This window comes from Diabrotica undecimpunctata, chromosome 9, assembly GCF_040954645.1.
Source record: "Diabrotica undecimpunctata isolate CICGRU chromosome 9, icDiaUnde3, whole genome shotgun sequence".
NCBI lineage: Eukaryota > Metazoa > Arthropoda > Insecta > Coleoptera > Chrysomelidae > Diabrotica > Diabrotica undecimpunctata.
In genome coordinates this window covers 103,046,470-103,072,871 of record NC_092811.1, presented here as the reverse complement: position 1 = coordinate 103,072,871, position 26,402 = coordinate 103,046,470, and the positions used below count along the sequence as shown (strand labels likewise).

General features: G+C 34.6%; 1 protein-coding gene across 2 annotated transcripts in view; it reads right to left on the bottom strand.

Annotated features, from left to right (window-relative positions):
- LOC140449827 (uncharacterized) overlaps window positions 1–26,402 on the bottom strand; it is a 126,038-nt gene that overhangs the window by 712 nt on the left and 98,924 nt on the right. The window contains exon 6 of one of the 2 annotated variants that reach the window (XM_072543185.1): window positions 16,487–16,588. The exons of the other annotated variant lie outside the window; for it this stretch is intronic. Coding sequence (XP_072399286.1) covers window positions 16,487–16,588 — 102 coding nt within the window. The remainder of the gene's footprint in view (window positions 1–16,486; window positions 16,589–26,402) is intronic. 2 annotated transcript variants of the gene reach the window in all.

Genomic DNA, 26,402 nt, shown 5'->3' with positions numbered 1-26,402 from the left:
CCTCAGGTCGCCAGTCCATCTAGTTGGTGGGCGTCCTCTGCTCTGTACTGCTTTTTGTCCTGGCCTCCACTCGACAATATGTTTTATTCATCGGTTGTCAGATAATCGTGTGACGTATCCTGCCCAATTCCACTTTAAACAGACCATTCACGTTCTGATGTTTAGTACGACTAGTGGTCCAACTTCCGCAGTTGGATTTGAAATCGGATAGTAAGTGGGCTGGTTGATTTAGTTGGACAACTAGTGGTACGACTCGGAACATCTAGAGGGACGACTTTAAGTTCCGACTTCCGACTGGCGACGAAATGGGAGCGTGAATGGTGAAGTTGGAAGTCGGATCACAGGTCGGATCGAAAATTTCCTCAGTCAATTGACCTTCGGCACCTGTTACATATGAGATTTCTATGAATTACTCTACGCAAAGATACCTAGTTCGCAAATATTTAATAGAAAATAAACTTTCAATTGCACGAAAATTACGCATATTAAAATACACGATTCTTCATCATCTACTTCTTCTTAGGACAAATCATTTTCCTTTCTGTAGATCTATTTCAGACACTCCCACACAGGTACAATTTCCAACACTCCGGATTGGCTACAGAAGAATTAACAATGAAAATTAAATCATAGTTGTACTATGATTTAATTGTACTTCAGTACTATGTACTGAAATTAGAAGTAACTGTTTCTTTATATTGTTCTGAAGTTATTTTCTTGTGGCATCTTACGCAAATTTACTATTTTAATTGGAAATAATCCTGAATAATATTTAGAAATTAAATTTATTTGACGTTTCGACTTCAACTTCGGAATATTTTGATAACGATTTTGGAAGTGGAAGTCCAAACATCAAAAACATTTAATTTCTAATTCATATTGTGGCTTATTTCCAATTAAAATAATAAATTTACTACTGATCACTTTGTAACTGATATTTCTTCCCTGTATACAATTTGCTTACAACATCAGCTCCAAACAAAATCTCAATTGCTGCTGTCTGTCCGACATCGCTGAGCAAAGATCCCTCGTTCGCAAATAAATAATAAAAAATAACTTTCAATTGCACGAAAAATTATTATAGCCCTGCAATTTTCTGATATCACCTTTGCCACTAGTTGTGGAGATATTTTACAGCTAAACTTCAGATCCTCAAATGACCTTCCAGTGGCCAGAAAGCGTAAAGTTGCTACAAGGCGTTGTTCAGTACTGACACGTTCACGCATGACGGTATCTTTTTTGGAAATGAGTAGACCAACTTTTTTCAGCAACAGCGAAAAAAGAGAAGTGGTCCATTCTGAGGTAGTTTTTGTAATCATCCTCATTAATGACATTTAGCAATTTCGCGCCACAATACTTCACACGATCAACAAATAATTTCTTCATCCAACATTTTTTTTTTCTTTTTTTCAAACAATAAGGATAACAAGCACAATGCTGCCATTTTCCTCCTTCTAATTATATTTTGCGTAGTTTTTATTCGATACATTTTTGAAGTTATACTTCTATACGCGCTCTCCACGTTGGAAATTTGTATGGGAGTGAATCTGTGAAATCATTACATATGTAAGATAATGAGTAAGAGAGAGACAGAAGATATATTTTCTCTCTCTTCCTGTCTCGAATATAAAAATGTTCCTTTTGTATATATAATTTAATATTATATATATATATATATATATATATATATATATATATATATATTATATAAAGTTATATATACATATAATATTATACATATAATAAAATATTTATTAATATTATTATTTATGTGATATGTTTTGTATTATTTATTAAATGTTCATAATTATATTATTCTTTTGTATTTCAAAATAATAATCTCAATAAATCACTATATGATCCAGAACTGGCAATTTTGAAATACATTTGTGTCATGTCCCCGTAGTGTAGTAGTCAGTATCCCCGCCTGTCACGCGAGAGACCGGGGTTCGATTCCCAGTCGGGGAGGACTTTTTTATTAATATTATTACATTATTGTCATTTTTAAATACTTATGGATATTGCATTTTAATTTGTATTGTATTATTATATATGGAATTATGTTGCACTGTATTGTAGTGTATTTTTTATGTATATATATATATATATATATATATATATATATATATATATATATATATATTTAGGGATTCTACAGTATTCACTGCCTTTCCTCGCTCAACCGTTTCCATCTCTCTCTGTTGTTCCATTCTCCATCGTTTAGTCCCCTCTTACTCATAGCGTCGTCTACTTCGTTCCTCCAGGATTTTCGGGGTCGTCCTCTTTTCCTCCTTCCTATGGGGCTCCATTCGGTTATTCTCTTTATCCATCTCCTGTCACTAGTTCTTCTTACATGTCCATACCACTTTAGTCTTTTTTGTTCTATATATGTTAGTATGTCTGTTTCTATTGATGTTCTTTGCTTTATTTCGTCATTACTTCTCTTATCCATTCTTGTTACTCTGCAGCATCTTCGCAGGCATTCCATCTCTGTTGCTACTATCTTACTGCTGTTTTTCTTGTTTATTATCCAATTTTCAGCCCCATATGTCATAATACTTCGCACTAATGTTTTATAAATCTGCGCTTTTGTCTTCATATTTAGGTGTCTATCCCACCATACTGAGTTAAGTTGTCGGATTGCTGTTCTTGTTTGTCCCAATCTTTGTGTAATTTCTTCCTCTGTTGTTGCCTTTTTCGTGATTATAAATCCCAGGTATTTGAATTTATCCTTTCCTTTGATTGTTACGTTGTCATCAATCTGTAGATCTTCTATGTCTTCTTCACTTGTAGATAGGTACTCTGTTTTCGTGAGGTCAATATCTAGGCCAGCCTTGGTAGTTCTTTATCATGTAGCTGAGGTCGTCTTGGTCTTGTGCAATCACTACTTGATCGTCTGCAAAACTTAACGTGTATAGGTATTCGTTCCGTACCGGTACTCCCATGCCTTCGCATTTTCTTTTCCATGTAGTCAAGGCTTTCTCTAAGTATATTTTGAATAGGGTTGGAGATGTGGAACAACCCTGCGGGAGCCCTTTTGTTGTGGTGAAGTCTCCTATGATTCTTGTTCCCATTTTAATGGACACTTTATTTTCTTTATACAGAGCTTTTGTAGCTTCTATGGGTTCCGTCTGTATTTCTAATTTGTACATTGCCTCCCATAGTTCTGACCTTGGTACAGAGTCATACGCCTTTCTCAGGTCCACAAATGCCAAGTGTATATCTCTATTTTTTGCTTTTTTCTTTTCCAACAGTTGTTCCAGTGTGTATATGTGGTCTATGCATGATCTTCCTGCCGTGAAGCCTGCCTGATCCTCCCCGATTTTGCCTTTTATCGCTTGCTCTATCTTTTCTCGCAGTATCTTCCCATATAATCTTCCTATTGATGATATTACGCTTATTCCTCTGTAGTTTTCGCATCGTTTTCTATCTCCTTTCTTAAATATAGATGTCATATATGCCGCCGTCCATTCCTTTGGGAGCTGTTCTCCATTTATAGCTTTCTGAAATATCCATTGTATCATCAGGTGTAATTTTTTTGATCCGTATTTTATAAGCTCAGGTGAGATGCCTTCAGGTCCCGGTGCTTTCTTATTTTTGATTGCTTTTATGGCCGTTCTCATTTCCCTATCTGTTATTTCTATTTCTTGTTGTGGGAATCTGCTTCGTCTTCGCCTGTTTTCTTTTCCAATGAATTGTGGTCTATGTTCTGTTAATAGTTCCTTGTAGTAGTCCTTCCATTCTTTGTCCTGTATATTTCCCAATTTATTTTTTTCTTTTGAGTTTTGTTTCAATCCTCTCAGTACTTTCCATGACTCCGAAGTTCTTGTACCTCCTATATATGTTTCAATATTTATTGTATATGTCTATGTATATGTATATTATTGTCATTTTTAAATACTTATGAATATTGCAGCTTAATTTGTATTGTATTATTATATTAATAACAAAATAAACAATGAATTTTACTGCAGAGTATGTGTAAAAAAATTTTGCATTCAACTCCTTTCATACATATATGAAAATAAAAATATACATTTTCATCAAAATATTGATTCAATCCTTCATTGTTAGTAAGTTGTTATTAATTCTGTTTCTCTTTCTGCTATGTCTTACCTATATAATTACATATGTAATGATTGTGCAGATTGACTCCCAAATAAATTTGTAACGGCGAATGCGTGTATAGAAGTGTAACTTCCACCGGCAGTCCCACTGGACTGCCACACCCGTTTTTTTGGTTAAGCGATGTACACCGTCGTGAAAACAAATTAGAACTGAAGTTGGACCGCTAGTTGGATAGCAAGTCGGAGCGTGAGTGGAGACGAATATCCAACTAGTAGTCCTACCAAGTGGGACCGCAAGTCGGAACGTGAATGCCCAGCTTTAGCGTCGCGACCCTTTTGATAGCGTCTCTTATTGTTGTTCTACGACGTATTTCTTCTTTTGGGATTCGATCTCCCGGAGAGACACACCTTTACTTTACGTTTCTTTACTTCACCGTAAAGAAACGGAAGCTTGAGTACTTCGGACATGTCATGAGGCATAGTAAGTACCGGCTGCTACAGTTAATAGTCCAAGGAAGAATCGACAGTAGGAGGGGACCGGGAAGAAGACGACACTCATGGATGCATAACCTGCGACAATGGTTCGGACTAACATCGACCGAACTGTTCAGAGGTGCCGTAAACAAAGTCAAAATAGCCTTGTTAATAGCCAACGTCCGAAACGGATAGGGCAAAGGAAGAATAAGAAGAAGGAGAAGGAGAGACACACAACATCTGGAAGCTCCACAGCCCTCTGAGTCACGCGAATCTTGTTTACCACCTTTTCTGTGAGTGTTAATGTTTCTGCTTCAGAAGTACATACAGATAACAGATAACTAGGTGACAGATAATCTAGCTAATATTTGCTTATAAATCATAAATTTGGGACAATTATTAGCTCTTTCATTAGTCTGTTATTAGATTTTTTAAAATTATCTTTAAACTCGAACATCGAAATGAAAAAACTTCTGTTATAGGTCTTCTTCTTTTATATAGACACCACTTTGTTTGTTTTTTTTTTTTTTAATGTGCCTCCAGTAAGTTGTCATTCCATCTTTTTCGCGGTCTTCCTACTCATCGTCTTCCTATTGGGGAACAGTCTCTTGATGTTGTCCACCTTGCACCTACGTCATATATCTATACTTCTAGCTCTGTTCCATAGTGTTTTACCATCAATTATTCTGTGTGTCTGTCATAGTTGCTGTTTCTAGCATCTTTTTTGTCATCTCCATGTTAGGTTGTGTTTCTGCCGCATATGTCATTATTGGTCTGATGGCTGTTTTGTAAATTCTGCCTTTCATTTCTTTCCCGTCATTTCTCCATTTTACTTTTATTTCTACTTTTATTTTTATTGTGTTGTTTTGGTAGATATTTTCGATCGTTTTGATTATTCCTAAAGGTATCTCTCTTGCGTATAATAAATAGATAACGTCCTTTAATTTGATCTGGTCAAACGCCTTTTTAAAGTCCACGAAAATAAATATGCCGGTTTGTTGTAGTCTAATGATTTCTCTTGCACTTGCCTCATAAATATAGCATCGGTGCATGATCTTCACGACCTAAAACCTTGCTGTTCTTCGTCTAGTGTTATAATTTCATTCAGTTTATTTGTTATCACTTTGGTTGTTAATTTTAGTAGTGTGTTTAATAAATTAATTGCTCTGAAATTTTCCGGGTTCGAATTCTGTTTTTTTCTATAATTTTTTGGATTAGTTTTAGTAGTTGTTTGGTCAGATCTGGTCCTCCGTACTTTGTGAAGTTCGTTCAGTATTCTGTGCTCTCCGGGTGGTTTTCTGTTTTTTGATTTTCTTTATGCTTCTTTTATCTCTACCTCCTTAATATTTATTTCTTCGTTTGCTGTCACCTCCGGTGTTGGTGGTTCATTCTCGTCACCTTTGGCAAATAGGGATCAAAAGCAGTCTGCCCATGTTTCCTTCGGAACGTGTTTCGGTTTTATTAGTTCGTTTATCTCTTTTCTTTGTCCTCTGATCATTCTCCAGGTCGTGTTCCATCTATTTTGAGAAACTCTGCCAGTGTTCCCTTTTCATTTGTCTAACGAAAGTATTCGTTTTATTTCTGATTCGTTTATAGTGGATGTATGCCTGTTGTGTTTGTTGTGTTCTGTATTGTAAAAAGGCTTTCTTCTTTTCTTTACATTTTGTCTTCACTCTTCTCTAAACCATGGTGTTTTCTTTTTTGATATGTTAGTGTTTGTTATTTTCCTCTCTCCAAGTGATTCTGTTGCTGCTTTAATTATGTAATTGTTGAGTTTTTTCCAGCTTTCCTCGATGTTATCGTTTTCTAATATTTCACTCCCAGCAATCTTCTTTAATATTATTTTTCTGCATAAGTATTCCATGGATTCAGTATTTAGACCTTCGACTTTGATTTTGAAGAAGTAGAAGTATTTCTGTTCTGTTTTGTTATAAGCGGTGTATTTAAATAAAAATTAAATTAAAAAATTCAAATGGATTATAAAGTTCAGAACGTTTTCGGACTAATCAGTCCATCTTCAGTGAACTTCTGGAGTACTTGCGTAACTAACCGCAAAATCAAACAATGATTGTGTTTACATTAAAGGAAGCATACTTAAAAGTATTAAATTATACGGCAATATGCCGATGTAATTAGATCACTAATCAGGAACCATAAGTCTCTACTCGAAGTCTCTACTCTACACTTATGTCAATAATTATCGAAATAACTATTTACAGACGTAACAACCCCATCGAATAACAAGAGAAATCGTACGATTTCCTACCTGGCGAAACCGAATTCAAATTTTTATCACTGTGCCTTCTTCTTCTTCTTCAAGTGCCCTGTCCGTTGCGAACGTTGGCTATTAACATGGCAATTCTGATCTTATTTGCGGCGCTTCTGAATAGTTCGACCGATGTGAGCCCGAACCACTTCCTCAGATTTTGGAGCCACGAGTGTCTTCTCCTGCCTGGCCCTCGCTTACTGTCTATTTTACTACTTACAAAGCAAACAGCTTGATGAATTACTCGGCAAGGGAATCTAAAATATCCATTATGGTCAAAATTCGTAGTGAATTTAGTTTCTAGTACTCCAAAAAGAGTAAAGAAATAAAACATAATGAATGACTGTATTATATTTTTGTTTCGATACAGGGCAGCGGCAAGCCGCTTATACGTATTTCGACCTCTTTAGAACGGTATATGCCACTGCTCTGAATCGAAACAAAATCTATCCCATCGTAGGTCAATAATTATCGAAATAACTATTTACAAACGTAACAACGCCATCTAATAGCATCAAGAGAAATCGTACGATTTCCTACCTGGCGAAACCGAATTCAAATTTTTACCACTGTGAATTCTAGAGATTGTGACAATTGCAACTCATTCACTTTTTTAGCTAATGAGCAGTGGCTAATAAAATAAAAATATGTGTAATGATAGTCAACCTGCGATAGGAGAGGACTACAAGAAAAAGTAAAAAATGGAACAAAGCAGTATGTGACAAAAACATTCCAATGAAGCCGTCATGATGCTGAAATGAAACGGTTGTGATAAATCATCTTCTTCTAAATATACAGATATAAACCATTATCAGAATGTATTATAAATTAACGAATACCTTATTGGAATTTTTTTATTCGAAAAATTTCTCTAGGTGAAATTAAACTAAAAAATCTGACATATCTAGTTCTAAAATAACTTTAAGCAGTTTATTTTTATGTGTTTTACGTCTCCCAAAACAGGTCAATATTTCCATAGGCTTTACGTAGATGACTGGTCTACATGTTGCGTTTAAGAAGAATGTTAAAAATTCCGTGGACCAGGAATTACTTGGTTTTGTAATTTTTTATATATACTAAGTGACATAGAAATCCGAACACCCAGTTGATTTTATTTCAATAAAATTTGGTGTAATTTATTTATCTTACTAAAAAAAACAAGTGATAAAGTTTTTAGCCTTATCAGTTGGAAATTCCGGTTTTTATACTTTTTGTTTTTAAATTCACTAACAATCTAAAAATGAATATTTCAGCCGCAGTAAAGATCCAAATTTGGCGGATTGTGGTTGTTGACATTCTTTACGATTCGTTACGATGCCTAGAGTACGGACACCTGTACGATTTCGTCAACTTAGTGAGTTTGATAGGGGCCGTATAATGGAACTTCGGGAAGCTGGACTTTCTTTTCGGGAAGTTGCAGTTAGAGTGCAAAGAAGTGTAGACACCGTGGTTATGTGTTGTCAGGCATGGCTTCAAGAAGGCCGTACGAAAAGAGCAAGGGACACTGAACGCCGCCGTAGAACAACAGACCGTGAAGATCGACGCCTAAGATTATTGGCCTTAAGAGACCGTTTCTCCACTACCAGCTCAATTGCAAATGAATGGTTTGCAGAACACGGAAGACCTATTGCCATGCGAAGTGTTTACCGACGAATGAGAAGTTTTGGCCGACCGAAAAGTTCATACCGACCAATCTGGGTCCTCTCTTTAACTCCAGAACACCGCCGTAATCGCCTTCAGTGGTGCAGAGAACGGTCACTCTGGAATCAGAAATGAAACAGTATTGTCTTTAGTGACGAGTCTCGATTTTTGTTTAGGCATGCACAACGGTCAAGCGAGGGTTAGAAGGTGACGTGGTAAAAGGAGAAATCCACAGTTTTTTGGTAAAAGACATGTTTATCACACTGTTGGAGTTATGATTTGGGGTGCTATAGCTTATGGTTCTAGGTCACCTTTAATCTTCATCAGAGGAAACATGAACGCGCAGCGTTATATCCAAGAAGTTCTAGAACCCCACCTTTTACCCTATCTTGACACCGTGGCAAATCCAACTTTCCAACAAGATAATGCCCGACCACATGTTGCAAGAGTCACAATAGACTTCTTTCAACATATTGATGTCACATTGTTAACATGGCCACCAAGATCTCCCGACTTATCCCTAATTGAGCACGTGTGGGATATGATGGGTAGGAGATTGCTCAATTTGCAACGTCCTCCTCAGACTCTACAAGCACTTCGAGAGGAGTTGGTGGTTGCCTGGAATGAGATACCACAAGAGGACACTGACCACCTGATCAGAAGCATACCTAGGCGCGTTGGAGAATGCGTAACACATCGGGGTGCATCCACACATTATTAAAGGTAAAAGGACTTTAAAGCAATGCAATAATCTTGAAATTTTATTCATTTACTTATATGCTTCATTAAGTACTTATACAAAATTTTATTAAAATAAAATCAATTACACTGGGTGTTCGGATTTCTATGTCACTTAGTATACTATTATCTAGTTTAATTAATTTCTATCCTCAAGTACTCCATGTGTTTTATTAATGTCTTTATGTCTAAAGAACATATCGATCTCTTCGTTGTTGCCTTTAAAAGATATATAAAATGATTTCATTTCAAACACTTTAGAATTCATTCCAATTAGCAAAACAAGTACCTACAATAAAATCTATTAAGTTATTCAAACAATTTAGTATACTTTTAGAAAATTAGATAGTTTTCTGTTTACAAAATGTTAATAGTCTGAAAGCATCTTATTAATAGAATCCTGATAGACACATAACTCGGTTTTTAGTTTTTTGTACCAGTTTCGTTAGTATTGTAAACCAGCTAAAAAAATAATTTTTAGTAAAAACGCCACCAATATTTATAACAAAAGAAAAAAAAAATATATATATATATATATATATATATATATATATATATATGTCTGTTATCTAAATAACGAAAAAGTAAATGAAAAACGAAATAAAGTATACAATCCTGCATACAAAAAGTCGGAAAAGGGTAGTGTTTCAAAAATTATTAGAAGAGAAAGAAGGATGATTAATACTTATAAAAGAACGCAAATGGTATAGAGAACAAAAAAGATTAAAGATTGTATCATCATTATAATGAAGATGATAATGATAATGGTGACATTACAAACCAATCAAAAAACGTAAGTATTGTTAAAGCGGTCATAAAAACTTAAGCAATGTAACCTGCGTTTAAAAAATCTAGTTCAAAAAGACATCAGGCAAAAGCGTGACGATACAAAGCAGTATTTTCATTGGTTTTATCTAATAAAGTAAATAAAGATACGTTCTTTACGTTAGTGAAACTAACAACTGCCATTAAAATTAACAATTACATAGTAAAAACAAAAAAGTTTATTTAAAAAATTTTTCCTTTATAAAAGGTATAATAATAAAATCCTTACCGGACTACATCACAGAACGTTTGTTATCGGAATAAGTGATATCTGGATGTACATGTTTAAAGCCACTGAATATATGGGTAAAAACCGTTTAAATCTAGTTTGATTAACTTTGAGTTACATCTTTGATATTTAAAAACTATGATGTTTAAGATACAATAGGAATTGATCAAATGGTAACGTAAGACTCCACTGGGGTTACTAGTCCTTAGACAAAGTGTCTGTGAGGACTTATTGATAGCAACTTCTCAACCAAACATTAATATTTGTAATTTGAGAACGATTTCCGAAGTGGAAATTGAAACGTCAATAAACTTATTTTAACCCTTAAATGCCCGTGATATGAAAATAACCATAAATGCCCATGTGGGGTCTCCTAGGGACCCCACTAAAATTTTCAATTTAGTAACGTCATTTAGCACTGACTAAAAGGAAAACACGGTTAAAAATAATTTTAAGCATATTTGAATAATTTTTATTTATTTTTCATACAAAATTAACGGCTTTTCTAGAAACAAATTATTTTCAATTCGAACAAAATTAAAATTAAATAATAATATAAGCATATAACTTTTAGTTGCAATTTTTACATACAATAGTTTTTTCTTCTTTTCTGTGCACCTGGCATATAAATTTTTTGCCAAAAGAGCAAACGGTATTCACTTTTCTGTCACAGTTTCGCGGACACTGGTAACAACGAGCACGTTTCTAAGCTGAATGGACGGATTGAGTTGCAACTTCGGTAGTTTAGTTTACCATTGGTATGCCACAATCTTTTAGAGCAGATTTTACATAGGTTTTATGTTTTATATATTTCGCTCTTTTTTCCATGTTGTTTCGAGCAAGCTCAGCCCCTAATTGTAACAGGAAAATACGTCTTCGTGAAAAATTATTTTTCTTCCAATCAGGATTTTTTTCAATGTATAAAATATAGGCATTTAGTGCACATATGTCTATAATATTCATAAAGAGCCTGAATGGCCAACGAGCAGTTCTTCTTTTACAGGAATATTCCCTAATCAGTTTGTCGGCATTATCAACACCATCCTTGGTATTATTATAGTCTAAAATCATCAAGGGTTTGTTTTGAGAGTCTTGACAAATTATATCACTATCGTGTTGACTTGAAAGAAGATGTACCATCCTGTGTATTTTAGGTATGTACGAAACCATAGCTAATTCTTTAGTAAAAGCAAATATTGACGACTCCGCAGGTCTTTTTGTCAAACTTAGTTGTGGTGGTGTATCAGGTTTATTTTTGCGGACGGTCCCAAGTAAAGTAAGGTTTTTAGATAAAAGATATTGAGCAAGAGGAACACTGGTAAAAAAGTTGTCAGTTGTAATTCCTCTCCAACTGCCATGATATGGTTCCACCAGATCTTTCACAACACGAAATCCCTGATTTTTCTCTATTCTACCACCTGGTAGTTTTCCAAGGTACACCTGAAGTTTTGATAAATAAGATGTTTTAACATCCGCGGCAGCCCAAATTTTTATCCCATAGCGGCAAGGTTTTGATTTTATATATTGTCTAAAAGGACACTTTCCTCTAAAACTCACTAACTGTTCGTCAACGGTTATATGTTCGTATGGTTCAAAGGCTTTGTCACAGTTAGAGACGAACATGTCCCAAATTACTCGTATCGCCGCTAACTTATCCTGTTCCTTCCGCTCCACCCTGGTCACTTTGTCATCAAACCTCAAGAAACTCGATAATTCTTCAAATCGGTTCCTAGCGAATGCGGCTGTAAAAAATGACCGGCGTATTGAGGTGTCTGTAGACCATATCTCTCGTGTCGATTCTTTCCCACACCTTAAAGCACCAGCTTTGATAAGTGCTCCTAAAAAGCTATCCAGTTCATTGTTGGTAAGTACCGTCCACTCTTTTTTGTTATTCGGATGTTTTTCGTTCCACTCTTGATAACGCCTAACAGCTTCTTCATTAGTATGAAGGCATATGACATTCTTCATCTCTTCGGTCAAAAATAAATTGAAATAGTCTAAAAACGTGTTGGAATTTTTACTATAGTTTGTTAAGCCTGGATGTACATTTATAATATTTTTTGTTGCCTCTTGGATCTCACGAAAGGTAGGCTATTCCACTGCATTCCAGATTTGGATGTATATGTTGGACCACTAACCTCACTAATATTATCGTCCACTTCGGTAGGTTCTGCATCTGATTCCTCGTCACTGTTGACTTCTAAATTGTCCTCAGTTTCCGAAACATTTTCCTCAAAAACATCTTGCTCTTCGCTATCTGATTCGTCGGTAATCTCATAGTCGAAATCGGAGTCTGATATCCCTTCTTCTATATTTCGGATAATTTTTTCATGTTCTTGGTCGCTTATTGTCATTTTCATTCTTTTACGGTCCATTTTTCAATGTAAACTGACGAAAAATGTTAAAAATAATAAAAATATTCTGGTGCCTCTAAATGCCCAATCGGGGTCACAGCGAGACCCCACTTATCTAAATCTCTCTTACAGACCACTGCACCTCACGAATGTTCGTGGTATACTAACAGAAAACGTAGGAGACACGTCCACACAAATACCTGATTGCGCGGTTGCCAAATGTTTCAAATAAAGATATTATAGCCAAAAATGTATGTCTGGGGTCCCATAGTGACCCCGATTGGGCATTTAAGGGTTAAACTTCAATTGTGGCTTATTCCCATTAAAATAGTAATTACTTATAATCTGTTGCATATCATTAGGTATTCTATCACAAAGAGAAACCCTTTACTTTTATGCCATACATTGCTCTTTTCGCAACTTTTTCTCACTGTTGTTTTAACTATTAGAATTTCTACACCTTAAGTTATCACCAATAAAAAATATTACTATTTAAATGGGAATAAGCCACAATTAAAGGTTAAAGTACGTTTATTGACGTTTCAATTTCCGCTTCAATAAACGAAGTGGAAATTGAAACGTCAATAAACGTACTTTAACCTTTAGTTGTGGCTTATTCCCATTTAAATAGTAATTACTTTAAAATGTCACAAGAAAATAGCTTCAGAACAATAATAAAAAATATCCTTTATCTTTCCAAATGCAGTACAAGCTAGGTTTATTTTTCTCTTCAACTTGATTGATTGGTTGCTGTTGTTGAAATGCCTGTTTTACTTCGGTTTTTAGCCTCAATTGACGTTGTCTGGCCATCTTTTCCTCGGTCGTCCCAATGATCTTCTTTCATTTGGCGATTTGTCTCTTGCTATTCGTACTATTCTATTTTCTGTCATTCTTTCGATGTGTTAATTCCATTCCACTTTTCTTCTTTTGGTCCACGCGTTTATTTCCTCTATACCACATCTCGCTCATATTTCCTCACTTCTTACTCTGTCTCTTAGAGTTTGGTTTGTTATTTTTCGTAAGACTTTCATTAATGTTGTTTCCAGTAGTCTTTGTGTTTTCGCCGTATCTGCTCTTGTTTCCGCTGTGTACGTCATTATCGGTCTTATTGTTGATTTATATATCCTGGTTTTCGTTTCCGTTGTGAGGTATTTGTTTCTCCAGATTGTGTTGTTGAGACATCCTGCTGCTCTGTTTGCCATGTTCACTTGTTTTTGTACTTCTTCCACTTTTCCGTAGCTTGACAGTTTTATTCCCAAGTATTCAGTTTTCATCACTTGTTCTATTATTTTGTTATTTACGACTAGTTTACATCTTCTCGGTTCCGCTGATATCACTATCGCTTTAGTTTTCTCTGTTGAGATCTCCATGTTGTATATGAGCGCCGTATCTTCGAATTCTTTAATTAATCTTTGTAGGTCATCTTCATTTTCGGCTATTATTATGGCGTCGTCGGCGTAGCATATTATCCTTATTTCCTTTTCTCCCATTTTATATCCTCTTCTTTTTTAACTTTCTTTATGATTTCATCCATTATCAGATTAAATATCAATGGGCTGGATTGTTTGGTGGTTCCGATTTATTCTGATCATCATGGTTCAAATACTTGTAGGATTTAACTACATAGCTCGATATCCCTGTCTTCAACTGAGATATTTTTGCTGTGGGCTAAATTGGTCATAAATTGTAATTTTGAAAAATTTATTTTAAGATCCACTATTTTTGTGGTAGTACGGAACTCTTGCAGCGTTATCAGTTCTTTCTCCGTAATGAGAACGGTGTCATTTGCAAAATTAAGATTATTTAAAAGTTTCCATTTACATCTATAACCTTCTCATTCCAAGCTATTATTTTACAGGCATATTCAAACCAAGTTGTAAATAATTTAGGAGACCTGTTGTCTCGTATATAAATGCTTTTTCAATGCGAAAGGTTCTAGTCCCATTTTTATTAGTTTTTACACAAGTTGTAGCATCTTCTTAGATGTATTTGATGAGGAATATGTATCGGTGATATATTCTACATTGCTTTAGATCATTGAATATTTCACTTTGGTTGACCATAGAGTATTTTTAAAGTCGACAAACACAAGTATTATGGGTCTATTATATTCAATGGTTCTTTTAATTGTTATTTTGACATAGTATATGAAAGAATAAAAAGTCTTTTTGCCTTTAAGTATACTTTTCCAAGAGTGTTTAGTATACCTTTTCACAGAACATTCGCGATCAGACAGGAATACGGAATGCCGAATAACTATTTAGATAAGCTGAAAATTACGAACAATTAGCCAATGTAATTGCCAAGTTTAGGAGGACCTGACATGGTACCCAAAGAAAAAGAGAATCAGACTTGCCGATCCATTAAGACACAATTTCGGAAAATTAAAGTCTAGAAAACTGCCAGTAAAAAATGAGAAACTTCTCCGGCACACAAACTACAAGGGTTATAAAATATGGTTAAACACTCTCTATTGAACATCACCTAGCTTCAAAAATCCCGCAAATTTAATATAGACTTCCTCCTAAATACAGTCCAGACAAGACATAGGAAGTGTGGAACAACAGACCATGAAGATATAGTATACGAGTGTCTAAGTCTAGCCTTCCATTGTCCAGCCTACGACTTCTTCTTCTTCCTCTTTATAAGCAATTCTGCTTGTTCATTAGCGGATTAATACCTTTATGGAAGGTTGTCACTTCATCTTTTGCACGGTCGTCGGATATTTCTTCTGCCGATTGGTGACTCATCTCTTTCTATTTTGACGACACTTGTCTCCCCCATTCTGCTTATGTGGTTATTCTATTCTTTTTTTTTTCTATTTTGTGTCCATTCATTTATACACTGTACATTACATTTTCTTCTGTCTTTACTTCTCTTTCGATCTCTCAGCGTATTTTCTGTAATTCTTCTCAGTAGTCTCATCTCTGCCGTTTCCAGTAGCCTTTACGTTTCTATGAAAAATTTCAAACACACTTTTCTTGAAATGCTGACGTGTTGAAAAAAATCTAAGTACAGATTCGTGATCAACATATCCCATTTACTACAGGACACCTATTAAACTTAAAACACTTTTTCATGAAAAAAAATGTAGGCTTGTGAATTATTGTCAAGTAAGTACAAGTATCTAATTTAATTTTAGTTCAAAGAAAACAAATTACTAATACTCTGAGCATAGTGTAAAAAATAAATTAAAATTATTATTAATAAAAATAAATAAATTAAGTCACAGACGAGTTTTTATTCAGAAGTGCTTTCACTGCATATGACGTTGCCAGATTATTTAATTTTCTGAAAATAAAAGTTACGTATATGTAAAACTATGTAATTTTTTTGGAAACGGTTAAGTTTAGAAAAAAGTGTTATAGGACATTTTTGTTACACATTGTGTATTATACCCATACCTTAAATGGGCGCACTATTTTCGGGGACACCCTGTATAAAAAGAGTCTACTGTCTTACGAGCCCTTAGTGATTGAATTTTATTTTACAGCACTTAAAATGACTTCTTGCATTCAAAAACTGGCATTAGGCTTTACTTCATTATATCGAAATATTTCTGTATATATTCTTAAATATATAAATTATATTTACCATGCTTATTAGATGTAAAAGAAGTTATCTCAAACTATATCTGACTCATTCTCAACGCTTGTTTTTGTAATTTAAAAAGAAATTAATAAAACTATTTTAATAATTTACTACATTTATTACCAATTACTGTATTAGTCATGAAAATGATTAATTATCAGCAACCTACAAAGTGAGAATGTTAAAAAATAGATTAGTTATTATCCAAGCAGAATAGGTCTATCAGGATTCTGTAGTAGAACACAACGAAGCAATTAAAGGAAAACAACAGTACTAAACAACAAACGATTTTTCTCAGTACCTCGAAGAGTAGTGTTGACAATTTCCTCTGCAATTTCAATCCTTGTCATTGTCATATTAGTTAAGTCTTCTCCTACTGTTACATTTGTCAAAGGTTCCTCATCTGTCCAAAATATACAAAATATTAGAAAGTTTTTTCTTAACTTTGAAAACCAAATAATAACATTTACACGAACTTTGACAAACAAATAATACATGCAAGTCTAACTAGAAAATGTGGTTTATACCTAAAATAACTTTTAACAAAATATCGTAATAACAATTTTTTTCTGTTTAATAGTAGTTAAAATGACCTGCAATGATCTGCAACACATTGTCTTGTTGCCAAAACAATTTCTCCTTAGTGCCATATTTATCCCATGAAAATATGATTTTCCAGAGGGCTTAGCAAAATTCTTTTTAATTTTCGTCATTTCTTTTTTATACCACGAAGATATCGATAAATCCTGCTGTGTATATTAAACAGGAAAGAAGAGATAAGTAAATGCAAGTGAAAGTTTGCAGAAAGATTACCCAGAAAAAATAAAACATGGGATAGAACTGTGCGAATATAAACAACCATTTCGGGGAAAAAATAATACCGACAGCTGGAGGCTTCTAAAATATGTGTGGACAACAGATACTAGATTTCCACAGTTTCAGTTAGCAGCTGAGAATATTAATATAAAGAACTAATAATGAAGCAGCGAGCTGAGTTTAAAGAGGAAAACAGCGTTCACGAACAAAAGGATGGTAAAAGGAGTTTCAAAAGAGGAAGCAGCTGCAAGATTGTTCATTTTACCTGTGGGTATGTTCTCTGGTGTAAGTACTTGATTTATGATCTTGTTTTTTTTTCGATACGCGTTGAATGTAGCTGTAGCTTTACTTTCCTATGGAAAGGTGTAATTGTACAATGAGATCGGGGAACTACAGGAAACCAATCCTTCCCTATCCGAGTGCAAAGCTCGAAATGGGCTATTTATTTAACGCATGACGATAACAATGAAATTATCCCTATTTCGGGGCATAATTATGTTTCTATGAGCTGTATGGTTTTAAAGTCTATCAGTATATATAGTAAGGACTATAGTAAAAAAAAATGATCACTGGGAATGCTTTTCGAAAGAAATGGAACATGTTTTTTACGGTCGGCAAAAGAAAATATGGCGCTTCATAAGAGGTTAAATAATGGAGGTAAAGGAACTATTAGAATCAAAACACATAGAAAAGGATACGTGGCTTGACTACCTAAAAATCTCTATGCAGAGGAAGAACAAACGACGCTAGAACCGGAAACACCAGAAATTACCACAACTGAAAAACTTAATATAAATGTACAAGAAGTTCGTATAATATTTGAAAAGCTGAAGAACAGAAAAGCAGAAGGTAAAGATGGAATACCAAACGAATTACTGAAATATTGTGGAGCAGCAATAACAGAACAATTAACAACATTAATTAATCGAATTATAAAATACGATAAAATACCGAAAGAATGGAAAGTTGGCGAACTAATTCTACTATTCAAAAAAGGGGATAAAAAACAGCCAGAAAACTACAGAGGTATAAACTTGTTAAATACTACCCTAAAATCATGAATGTGTTGCTTGTGTGAGTCCATTTCAAAAGATAAAAGAAATAATAAATTAGACTTACAATCAATTTAATTTAACTATCAGACGACCGGTTTCGCTTTCTACAATATGCAAAGCATCTTCAGTATTGTTCTGAAGCTATTTTCTTGTGGCATTTTAAATTAATTACTATTTAACTGGGAATAAGCCACAATTAAAGGTTAAAATACGTTTATTGACGTTTCAATTTCCACTTCGGAAATCGTTCTCAAAATACAAACATTAGTAAATTAAACAAATTTTGTTTTTGTTACTTAGTGAAAAATTCTTCTAATAATTTAATTTTATCTGACTCATCTATATTGACAATTCAGACATACATTATACATTTTAAAGTAGACGACTTTAAAATGATATTGTCAATATTGTTGAGTTGCGTTCCTGGGACGACTTTACTTATAAGATAGTTCATTCGATTACATGAAATTAACTTTAACTTGAGAATATCCGTCAGAAAAGATCATAACATGTAATTCGTCTTTAAAAAGACAAACACATGTCATGATGACAGTAAAATTCTCCTGTTAGTGATTCCACAGTAAATTATGAGGGAAAAACCAGGAAAAAAAAAACCTCATAATACTATCCCGACATGGTAAGTATTTGATCTTGCATTTAGTTTACCTTCAATAAATACCAAATTCCGATTTTATATGTTTGTTATTTAAAAAATATAAATGATGTATTCTCTATGTGTTACTGACTTACCAATACTGGTATTTGCTTTTTAATAACTTCCTCTTTCAATATGGGTAACCAGATCCTACTACATTCTGCCGAGGAATTCGCGACACAATTGGTCTCATTTAGCATTATTAGAGCTAATAATTAATTTAATTAATCAAAGAAGCGGCTCTAATAATGCTAAATGAGACCAATTGTGTCGCGAATTCCTCGGCAGAATGTAGTAGGATCTGGTTACCCATATTGAAAGAGGAAGTTATTAAAAAGAAAATACCAGTATTGGTAAGTCAGTAACATATAGAGAATACATCATTTATATTTTTTAAATAACAAACATATAAAATCGGAATTTGGTATTTATTGAAGGTAAACTAAATGCAAGATCAAATACTTACCATGTCGGGATAGTATTATGAGGTTTTTTTCCTGGTTTTTCCCTCATAATTTACTATGGAATCACTAACAGGAGAATTTTACTGTCATCATGGCATGTGTTTGTCTTTTTAAAGACGAATTACATGTTATGATCTTTTCTGACGGATATTCTCAAGTTAAAGTTAATTTCATGTAATCGAATGAACTATCTTATAAGTAAAGTCGTCCCAGGAACGCAACTCAACAATATTGACAATATCATTTTAAAGTCGTCTACTTTAAAATGTATAATGTATGTCTGAATTGTCAATATAGATGAGTCAGATAAAATTAAATTATTAGAAGAATTTTTCACTAAGTAACAAAAACAAAATTTGTTTAATTTACTAATGTTTGTATTTTGAGAACGATTTCCGAAGTGGAAATTGAAACGTCAATAAACGTATTTTAACCTTTAATTGTGGCTTATTCCCAGTTAAATAGTAATTAAGCATCTTCAGGTCACGATACAAAGTTAAATAAATGATGCCGGTACTCTATTAATTGATGGTTGAAAGAACATGGTTCAAACTATCTTGTATTGTTGATAGGAGAACTCAAGTCAACTATTGTAATTGTTTAACAGTAAACGGGGAAGTTCTTGAGGAAACAGATTTTATCCAATGAAGTAGAGATAGGTAAATGTAATTGTTTGTTTGATGAAAGTAATGTTCTATACCATTAAGTTCTTTAAAGTTATTTGTATTTATTCTGGAGATATATTTATGAAATGTGTGTTATTTATTGAGATTTTTATTTTTGTTTTGGAAGGTGACAGTTGTGAGACAATGAATAAGAATAGATGTACAAATTGTGTGGGTGTGCAATTATATCAGCTTGTAATTATCAAATTTCTTTGATAAAGTTATGTTGCAATATGTGGCAAATTGTTGTAAAGTCCAATATATAAAGTTAAAAATTAAAATTGAGACACTTTAAGACACACAGAAAACACACAGAAAACACTTAAAAAAACGGGGGGACGAAACGGACATTAAATTTAAAAAGGGGGAGGATTTTAAAAGAACTACATCTCTTACTTGGAGACAATGAGTTATTTATGTGTGTTTTTTTTTAAGTGTTTTCCGTGTGTTTTCTGTGTGTCTTAAAGTGTCTCAATTTTAATTTTTAACTTTATATATTGGACTTTACAACAATTTACCACATATTGCAACATAACTTTATCAAAGAAATTTGATAATTACAAGCTGATATAATTGCCCACCCACACAATTTGTACATCTATTCTTATTCATTGTCTCACAACTGTCACCTTCCAAAACAAAAATAAAAATCTCAATAAATAACACACATTTCATAAATATATCTCCAGAATAAATATAAATAACTTTAAAGAACTTAATGGTATAGAACATTACTTTCATCAAACAAACAATTACATTTACCTATCTCTACTTCATTGGATAAAATCTGTTTCCTCAAGAACTTCCCCGTTTACTGTTAAACAATTACAATAGTTGACTTGAGTTCTCCAATCAACAATACAAGATAGTTTGAACCATGTTCTTTCAACCATCAATTAATAGAGTACCGGCATCATTTATTTAACTTTGTATCGTGACCTGAAGATGCTTTGCATATTGTAGAAAGCGAAACCAATCGTCTGATAGTTAAATTAAATTGATTGTAAGTAAGTCTAATTTATTATTTCTTTTACTACCCTAAAACTTACAACTAAAATTTCACAAGTACTAATAAATCAGGATAAGTTTAGCGGATGAACAACAGGGTTTTCGTAGTGGAAGATCGTGTACAGATGCAAAATTCGTTATAAAGCAAATTACTGAAAAATCATTAGAGTATAATAGACCAGCATTTCTGTGTCTGATTGACCTAAAGAAAGCGTTTGACAGAGTAAGACACAGAGATGTAATCAATTTTCTGTATAATAGAGAAGTTTTCGTAAATATTATAAAAACTATCGAAAACATCTACGAAAACAACAAAATGGAAGTCAGAATAAATGGAAAACTTACGGAACCTATAAAAAGAGACAGCGGACAAGGGGATGCATTGAGCTCCATGCTCTTAAACACGTTAAAAAAGGAAGAGGATACAGAATGGCACAGAACAGAACAGAACAAGTAATGGAAATAAAATACTTAAGAATTACACTGTCCAGCTATGGAGACCTGGACAAAGAAGTGAGAGATCAACTACAAAAAGCAAATAGACACACAGAATGCCTTAATAGTCTTAATAGCAATGGCGAAACAGACACATTAATACTGAGATAAAGTCATGAATTTATAAATCCAGTGTAAGACCAATAATGACATATGCCTCAGAAATAAGACCAAACACAGCAACAACGCAAAGGCTATTGGAAACGGCAGAGATAAGAGTACTGAGAAGAATTACAGGAAATACGCTGAGATATCGAAAGAGAAGGGAAGACATTAGAAGAAAATGTAACGTACAGTGTATAAATTAATGGACACAAAATAGAAAAAAAGAGCACATAAGCAGAATGGAGGAGACCCATGTCGTCAAAATAGCTAGAGATAAGTCACCAATCGGCAAAAGAATTATCGGACGACCACGCAAATGATGAAGTGACAAACTTCCATAGAGGTTTTAATCCACCAATTCTTCTTCTTAACATGCCATACACCAAAGTGCGTAGGCGACTATCTCATTACTAGAATTCTGTTCTTGGTGGCGTGACACAGCTCGCCTGTATTGTGTATTCCTGTCCATTCTTTAATATTCCTTAACCAGGATAATTGTTTGCGGCCGGCTCCTCTCCTACCTTGGATCTTCCCTTGTAGGATTAACTGTGGTATTTCATATTTTGCTCCTCTCAACATGTGCCCAAGGTAACCAATCTTGCGTTTTTTAATTAATTTAAAGAGTTCTCTTTCCACGCCGGCTCTCTTAAGGACGTCATCGTTTCGAACTCTATCCACCCAAGGTATGCGCATCATTCTTCTTAATGACCACATTTTAAATGCTTCAAGTTTGTTGATAGATGTTTTTTTTAAAGTCCACGTTTCCATGCCATAAAGCAAGATGGACCATATGTAGCACTTGACCATTCTGTAGCGTATTTCGAAATTTAGGTTTTGATTACATAGGAGCGGTCTGAATTTCACAAAAGCTTGTCTTGCCATTTGTATTCGGGTTTTTATCTCTTGTTGTGGATCCGATTGGTCATTGATTGTGGTGCCAAGGTATTTAAAAGTTTTCACGCGTTTTATGCGATCGTCACCTATGCATATTATCGGGTTTTCTGGAGGGTTTCTGCTAATGACCATATATTTCGTTTTTAAAATGTTGATTTTGAGGCCATATTTTTTACCTATGCTATTCACCCTATCAAGTAATAACTGCTGATCTTCCAAATTATCAGTTATAATCACTGTGTCGTCCGCATAGCGTAGGTTGCTAATTGGTATGCCGTTCACCTTAATGCCTAATTCCGTGTCTTCTAATGCTTCCGCAAATATATTTTCAACATATAGATTAAAAAGCATCGAAGAGAGTATGCAGCCTTGGCGGACACCTTTCCGGATTTCAAATTCATCCGTATATTGGTCTTGATCAATCCTCACCTTTGCCATTTGGTTCCAGTATAGATTCTGAATAATTCTGATCTCCTTCTGGTCAATGTTGGCCCTATGTAGTAGTTCCATCATTATATCATGTTTAACAGTGTCAAATGCCTTCTCGTAGTTGATGAAGGTGAGGTAGACATCTTTTCGTTGATCTAAACAGTTTTGTATTAAAGTGTTCAAACATAAAATTGCCTCTCTTGTTCCTAGTCCTCCCTTAAAACCGAATTGTGTTGACCCGCTAAGTTCTTCTAGTATCTTGTACATTCTTGAGTGTAATATCCTAAGGAAGAGTTTCAGCAAGTGACTCATTAAACTGATTAAGCGGTGTTCATTGCATTTTGTGGCATTAGCTGTTTTTGGGATCATCACAAAGGATGACTGCAGCCATTCTCGCGGAATGTAACCAGTATCATAAATTCTATTGAACAGCTTTACCAAGATTTTGATATTCTCCTCGTCTAGTAGTTTTATTGCTTCTATATTAATTTCATCTGGACCTGTTGCTTTATGCATCTTTGTGGTTCTAACTGCATATTCTATTTCACTTCGCATTATTGATGGCCCTGATAAGTTTTCGGGAGGAAGTTTGCGCGTTGGTTGTGTTGGTCTTTCGTCATTAAAAAGTCTTTCTGCGTATTCTTTCCACGCCATTGCTATCTCCTCTTCTGACTCTATGTATTCGTTTCTGTCGTTGCGTATTCTTGTTCTATGGTGGCTTTTGTGTATATTCGATATTTCTTTGATCTTCTTATGTAGTTCAAAACTATCTCCTTTTTCCTGCAATTGTTCTATTTCGTTGCACCTTTCCACCATCCAACGTTCTTTTGCTTTCTTAATTTTCTGGCGAATTTCTTTGTGTATCTGTTTGTATTTGTCTTGATTACGTTGTTGTTTATGTTGCCTTCGCTTTTCCATTAGATCCATAATTTCGTCCGTCATCCATTCGTTATGCTTTCTCTTTCTGATCTGTGTTTTAACTTCCCTGTTTACTGCCAGAATCGTTCCTTTAATATCATTGACCATCTCTTCGATATCATCATTTTGTTCTAATAATCGCATTCTTTAATTAATTTGATTTGCATAACTCTTCTTCAGATTTTCGTCTCTCATCAGTTCTCTTGTATTTATAGGCGTGCTGGTGTTTGTATTTGTTCTGTTAATTTTTGCTAGTTTTAACCTCACATCTGCTATTAGCGGATTATGATCGGATACAATATCAGCACCTGGATATGCTGCGATTCTTTTGATAGCGTTACGAAATCTTCTGTTTATTAAAACGTAGTCAATTTGGTTTCTAATTATTCGATTTGGACGGTCTCCTGGTGATTTCCAAGTATATAACTTACGAGGTGGGAGCTGAAACCATGTGTTCATGACGACAAAACCGTTCTCCTGGCAGAATTCACACAGCAGGTCGCCTCTTTCATTTCTAACTCCAAGGCCGTACTCTCCAATTATGTCTTCATATCTTCCTTTACCCACCTTGGCGTTAAAGTCGCCCATTATTATGTTTATGTCCTCTTTCTTTGTTAGTCTTATTGCTTTTTCCAGATCTTTATAGAACTTAGTTATTTCTTCTTCTGACTTATCTGATGTTGGTGCATATGCTTGTGTCACATTTATGTTTACTGGTTTGCCTGTCATTTTGATCAACATGACTCGTTCGGAAATTGGCACAAAATCTGTCACCGATTTACTGGTCTTCCTGTCAAGAGCAATAGCCACTCCATGTCGGTGATGTCTATCTGTTGGATCACTACACGAGTAATACATAGTAATTTTATCTTTCGTAAACTGTCCAGATCCAGTCCATCGGACTTCACTGACTCCCATTATATTTATTTTCAGCCGATTCATTTCCTTTATAAGGTTGTGTAGTTTTCCTGGTTCGTAAAAACTTTTAACATTCCATGTTGAAATTCGTTGGATATCATCTATTTGGCACCGGGAGATTCTTCGCACCCTCTGACCATCTAAGGCCTGCCCGGGACTGAGGGCCATTGTTTTGTTTTGTTCTGCCATAATGAGATGAGTTATCCTGGGGAAAAGGTAGTGTTGTGGTATCCCGTTACTTTCAACACCGCAGTACCACAGCCATTCAAACTGTCCTAGTCATGCCTGTGGAATTCCAATAACAAGCCGGTCCAAGATAATTTCTTTTGCACCTTGCGTTGGTACTGGTGATCGCTGCTGCCCTTCACCAGGGTTGAGGACTAGGAGGGATACATATGGAGGGTGTAGGATAAAGGTTATGGGACATGAGATTCCACGGTGTGGGATGGTGGAATATCATGAGCTAGCGTGGGCAGGGTCGCTAATCCCTGAAGTAGGTCTGTTTCCACCGGGATCGTGAAAAGTACCCACCCGCTACCCCCAATCCACCAATGAACAAGCAGAATTGCTTATAAAGAGGAAGAAGACGAGGACGGTAACAAAGTAAATTTTTCTCCAGGATGTCGATTTATTCATTGAAGAGTTTGTGGCTGGCAGAGATTAGCAATTTGGTGGAGAGGTGTAGGAGTTTCTTTTTGGGGTATATGACGAATAAATTGCTAATCATAAGCATGTCTAAAGAATAAATTGCATCATAATTGACAATATATGTGTGTGCAGGTACTCAACAGATTCGTTTAAGGAATCACAAAAGAATAATAAAACTATAATAAACCTAGTTCATTTGTATGCGAGTGAAACATGAATCTCAAATCAAAGTTAGCACAAAGCGGACGGTGTCGTGAAAGATACATGAATGTGAGAATTTAAAAAATTAGTCTAAGATTTATGGAGATAAAGGTAGAAATGGCAAAAGCACAGAGATGTTAATGTCGCATACAACATCGATTTGGGAAAGAACTGTAGAGCGAAGGTTAAGGAGAGACATCGATAGGAGAACAGGTTAGATTTTTGCCAGGAAGAATGAGAACAGATGCCAGATGTTTGCTTTGAGAAAATACCATCATTATCCACTAGCTTATACTTGTTCAATGCTAAACGTAGGCATCCCGTAAAATTTTCCATCGATTTCCATCTTGATTTCTATCTTCTTGCATCCAATTTGTCGTGATTCGCTTTATAACCGTCCATCTAGTCGATGGTCGTCCTCTGTTTCCATATGCCTCTTGTCTTGGTCGGCATTCCACAAACTTTCTGGTATATCTATTATCCATCAATCTGGCAACATGTCCGGCACAAGCCCATTTAGCTATAGCTATTTTTCTAACTGCATCCGTGACTCCTGTTCTTCTTTTTATTTCTAGGCTTAGCACTTTATTTTAATGGTAATGGTAATGGTAATATTTATCGTTCTATAGCGTGTTGTGTAACTCTTATTTTATTTATTGTTCCATTTGTCAGAGTTAGTATTTCTGGACCATAGGTAAAACACATTGGTTAAAAACATTTCTTTTTAAACAAACTGGAATAATAGACTTGAAAATGTTGTTCAATCTACCAAAGTTAGCACCTGTGAGACCTATTCTTCTTTCTATTTCAGTTGTCTGATTATCTCGACCTAAGCGAATCTCTTGTCCTAGATATTTGTAAGATGTTACTTGGTCAATAATATGGATGGAAGAGGAAGAATGGAGAAGACGAACTAATGCAGAAGTGTACCAATTGTATGCTAATT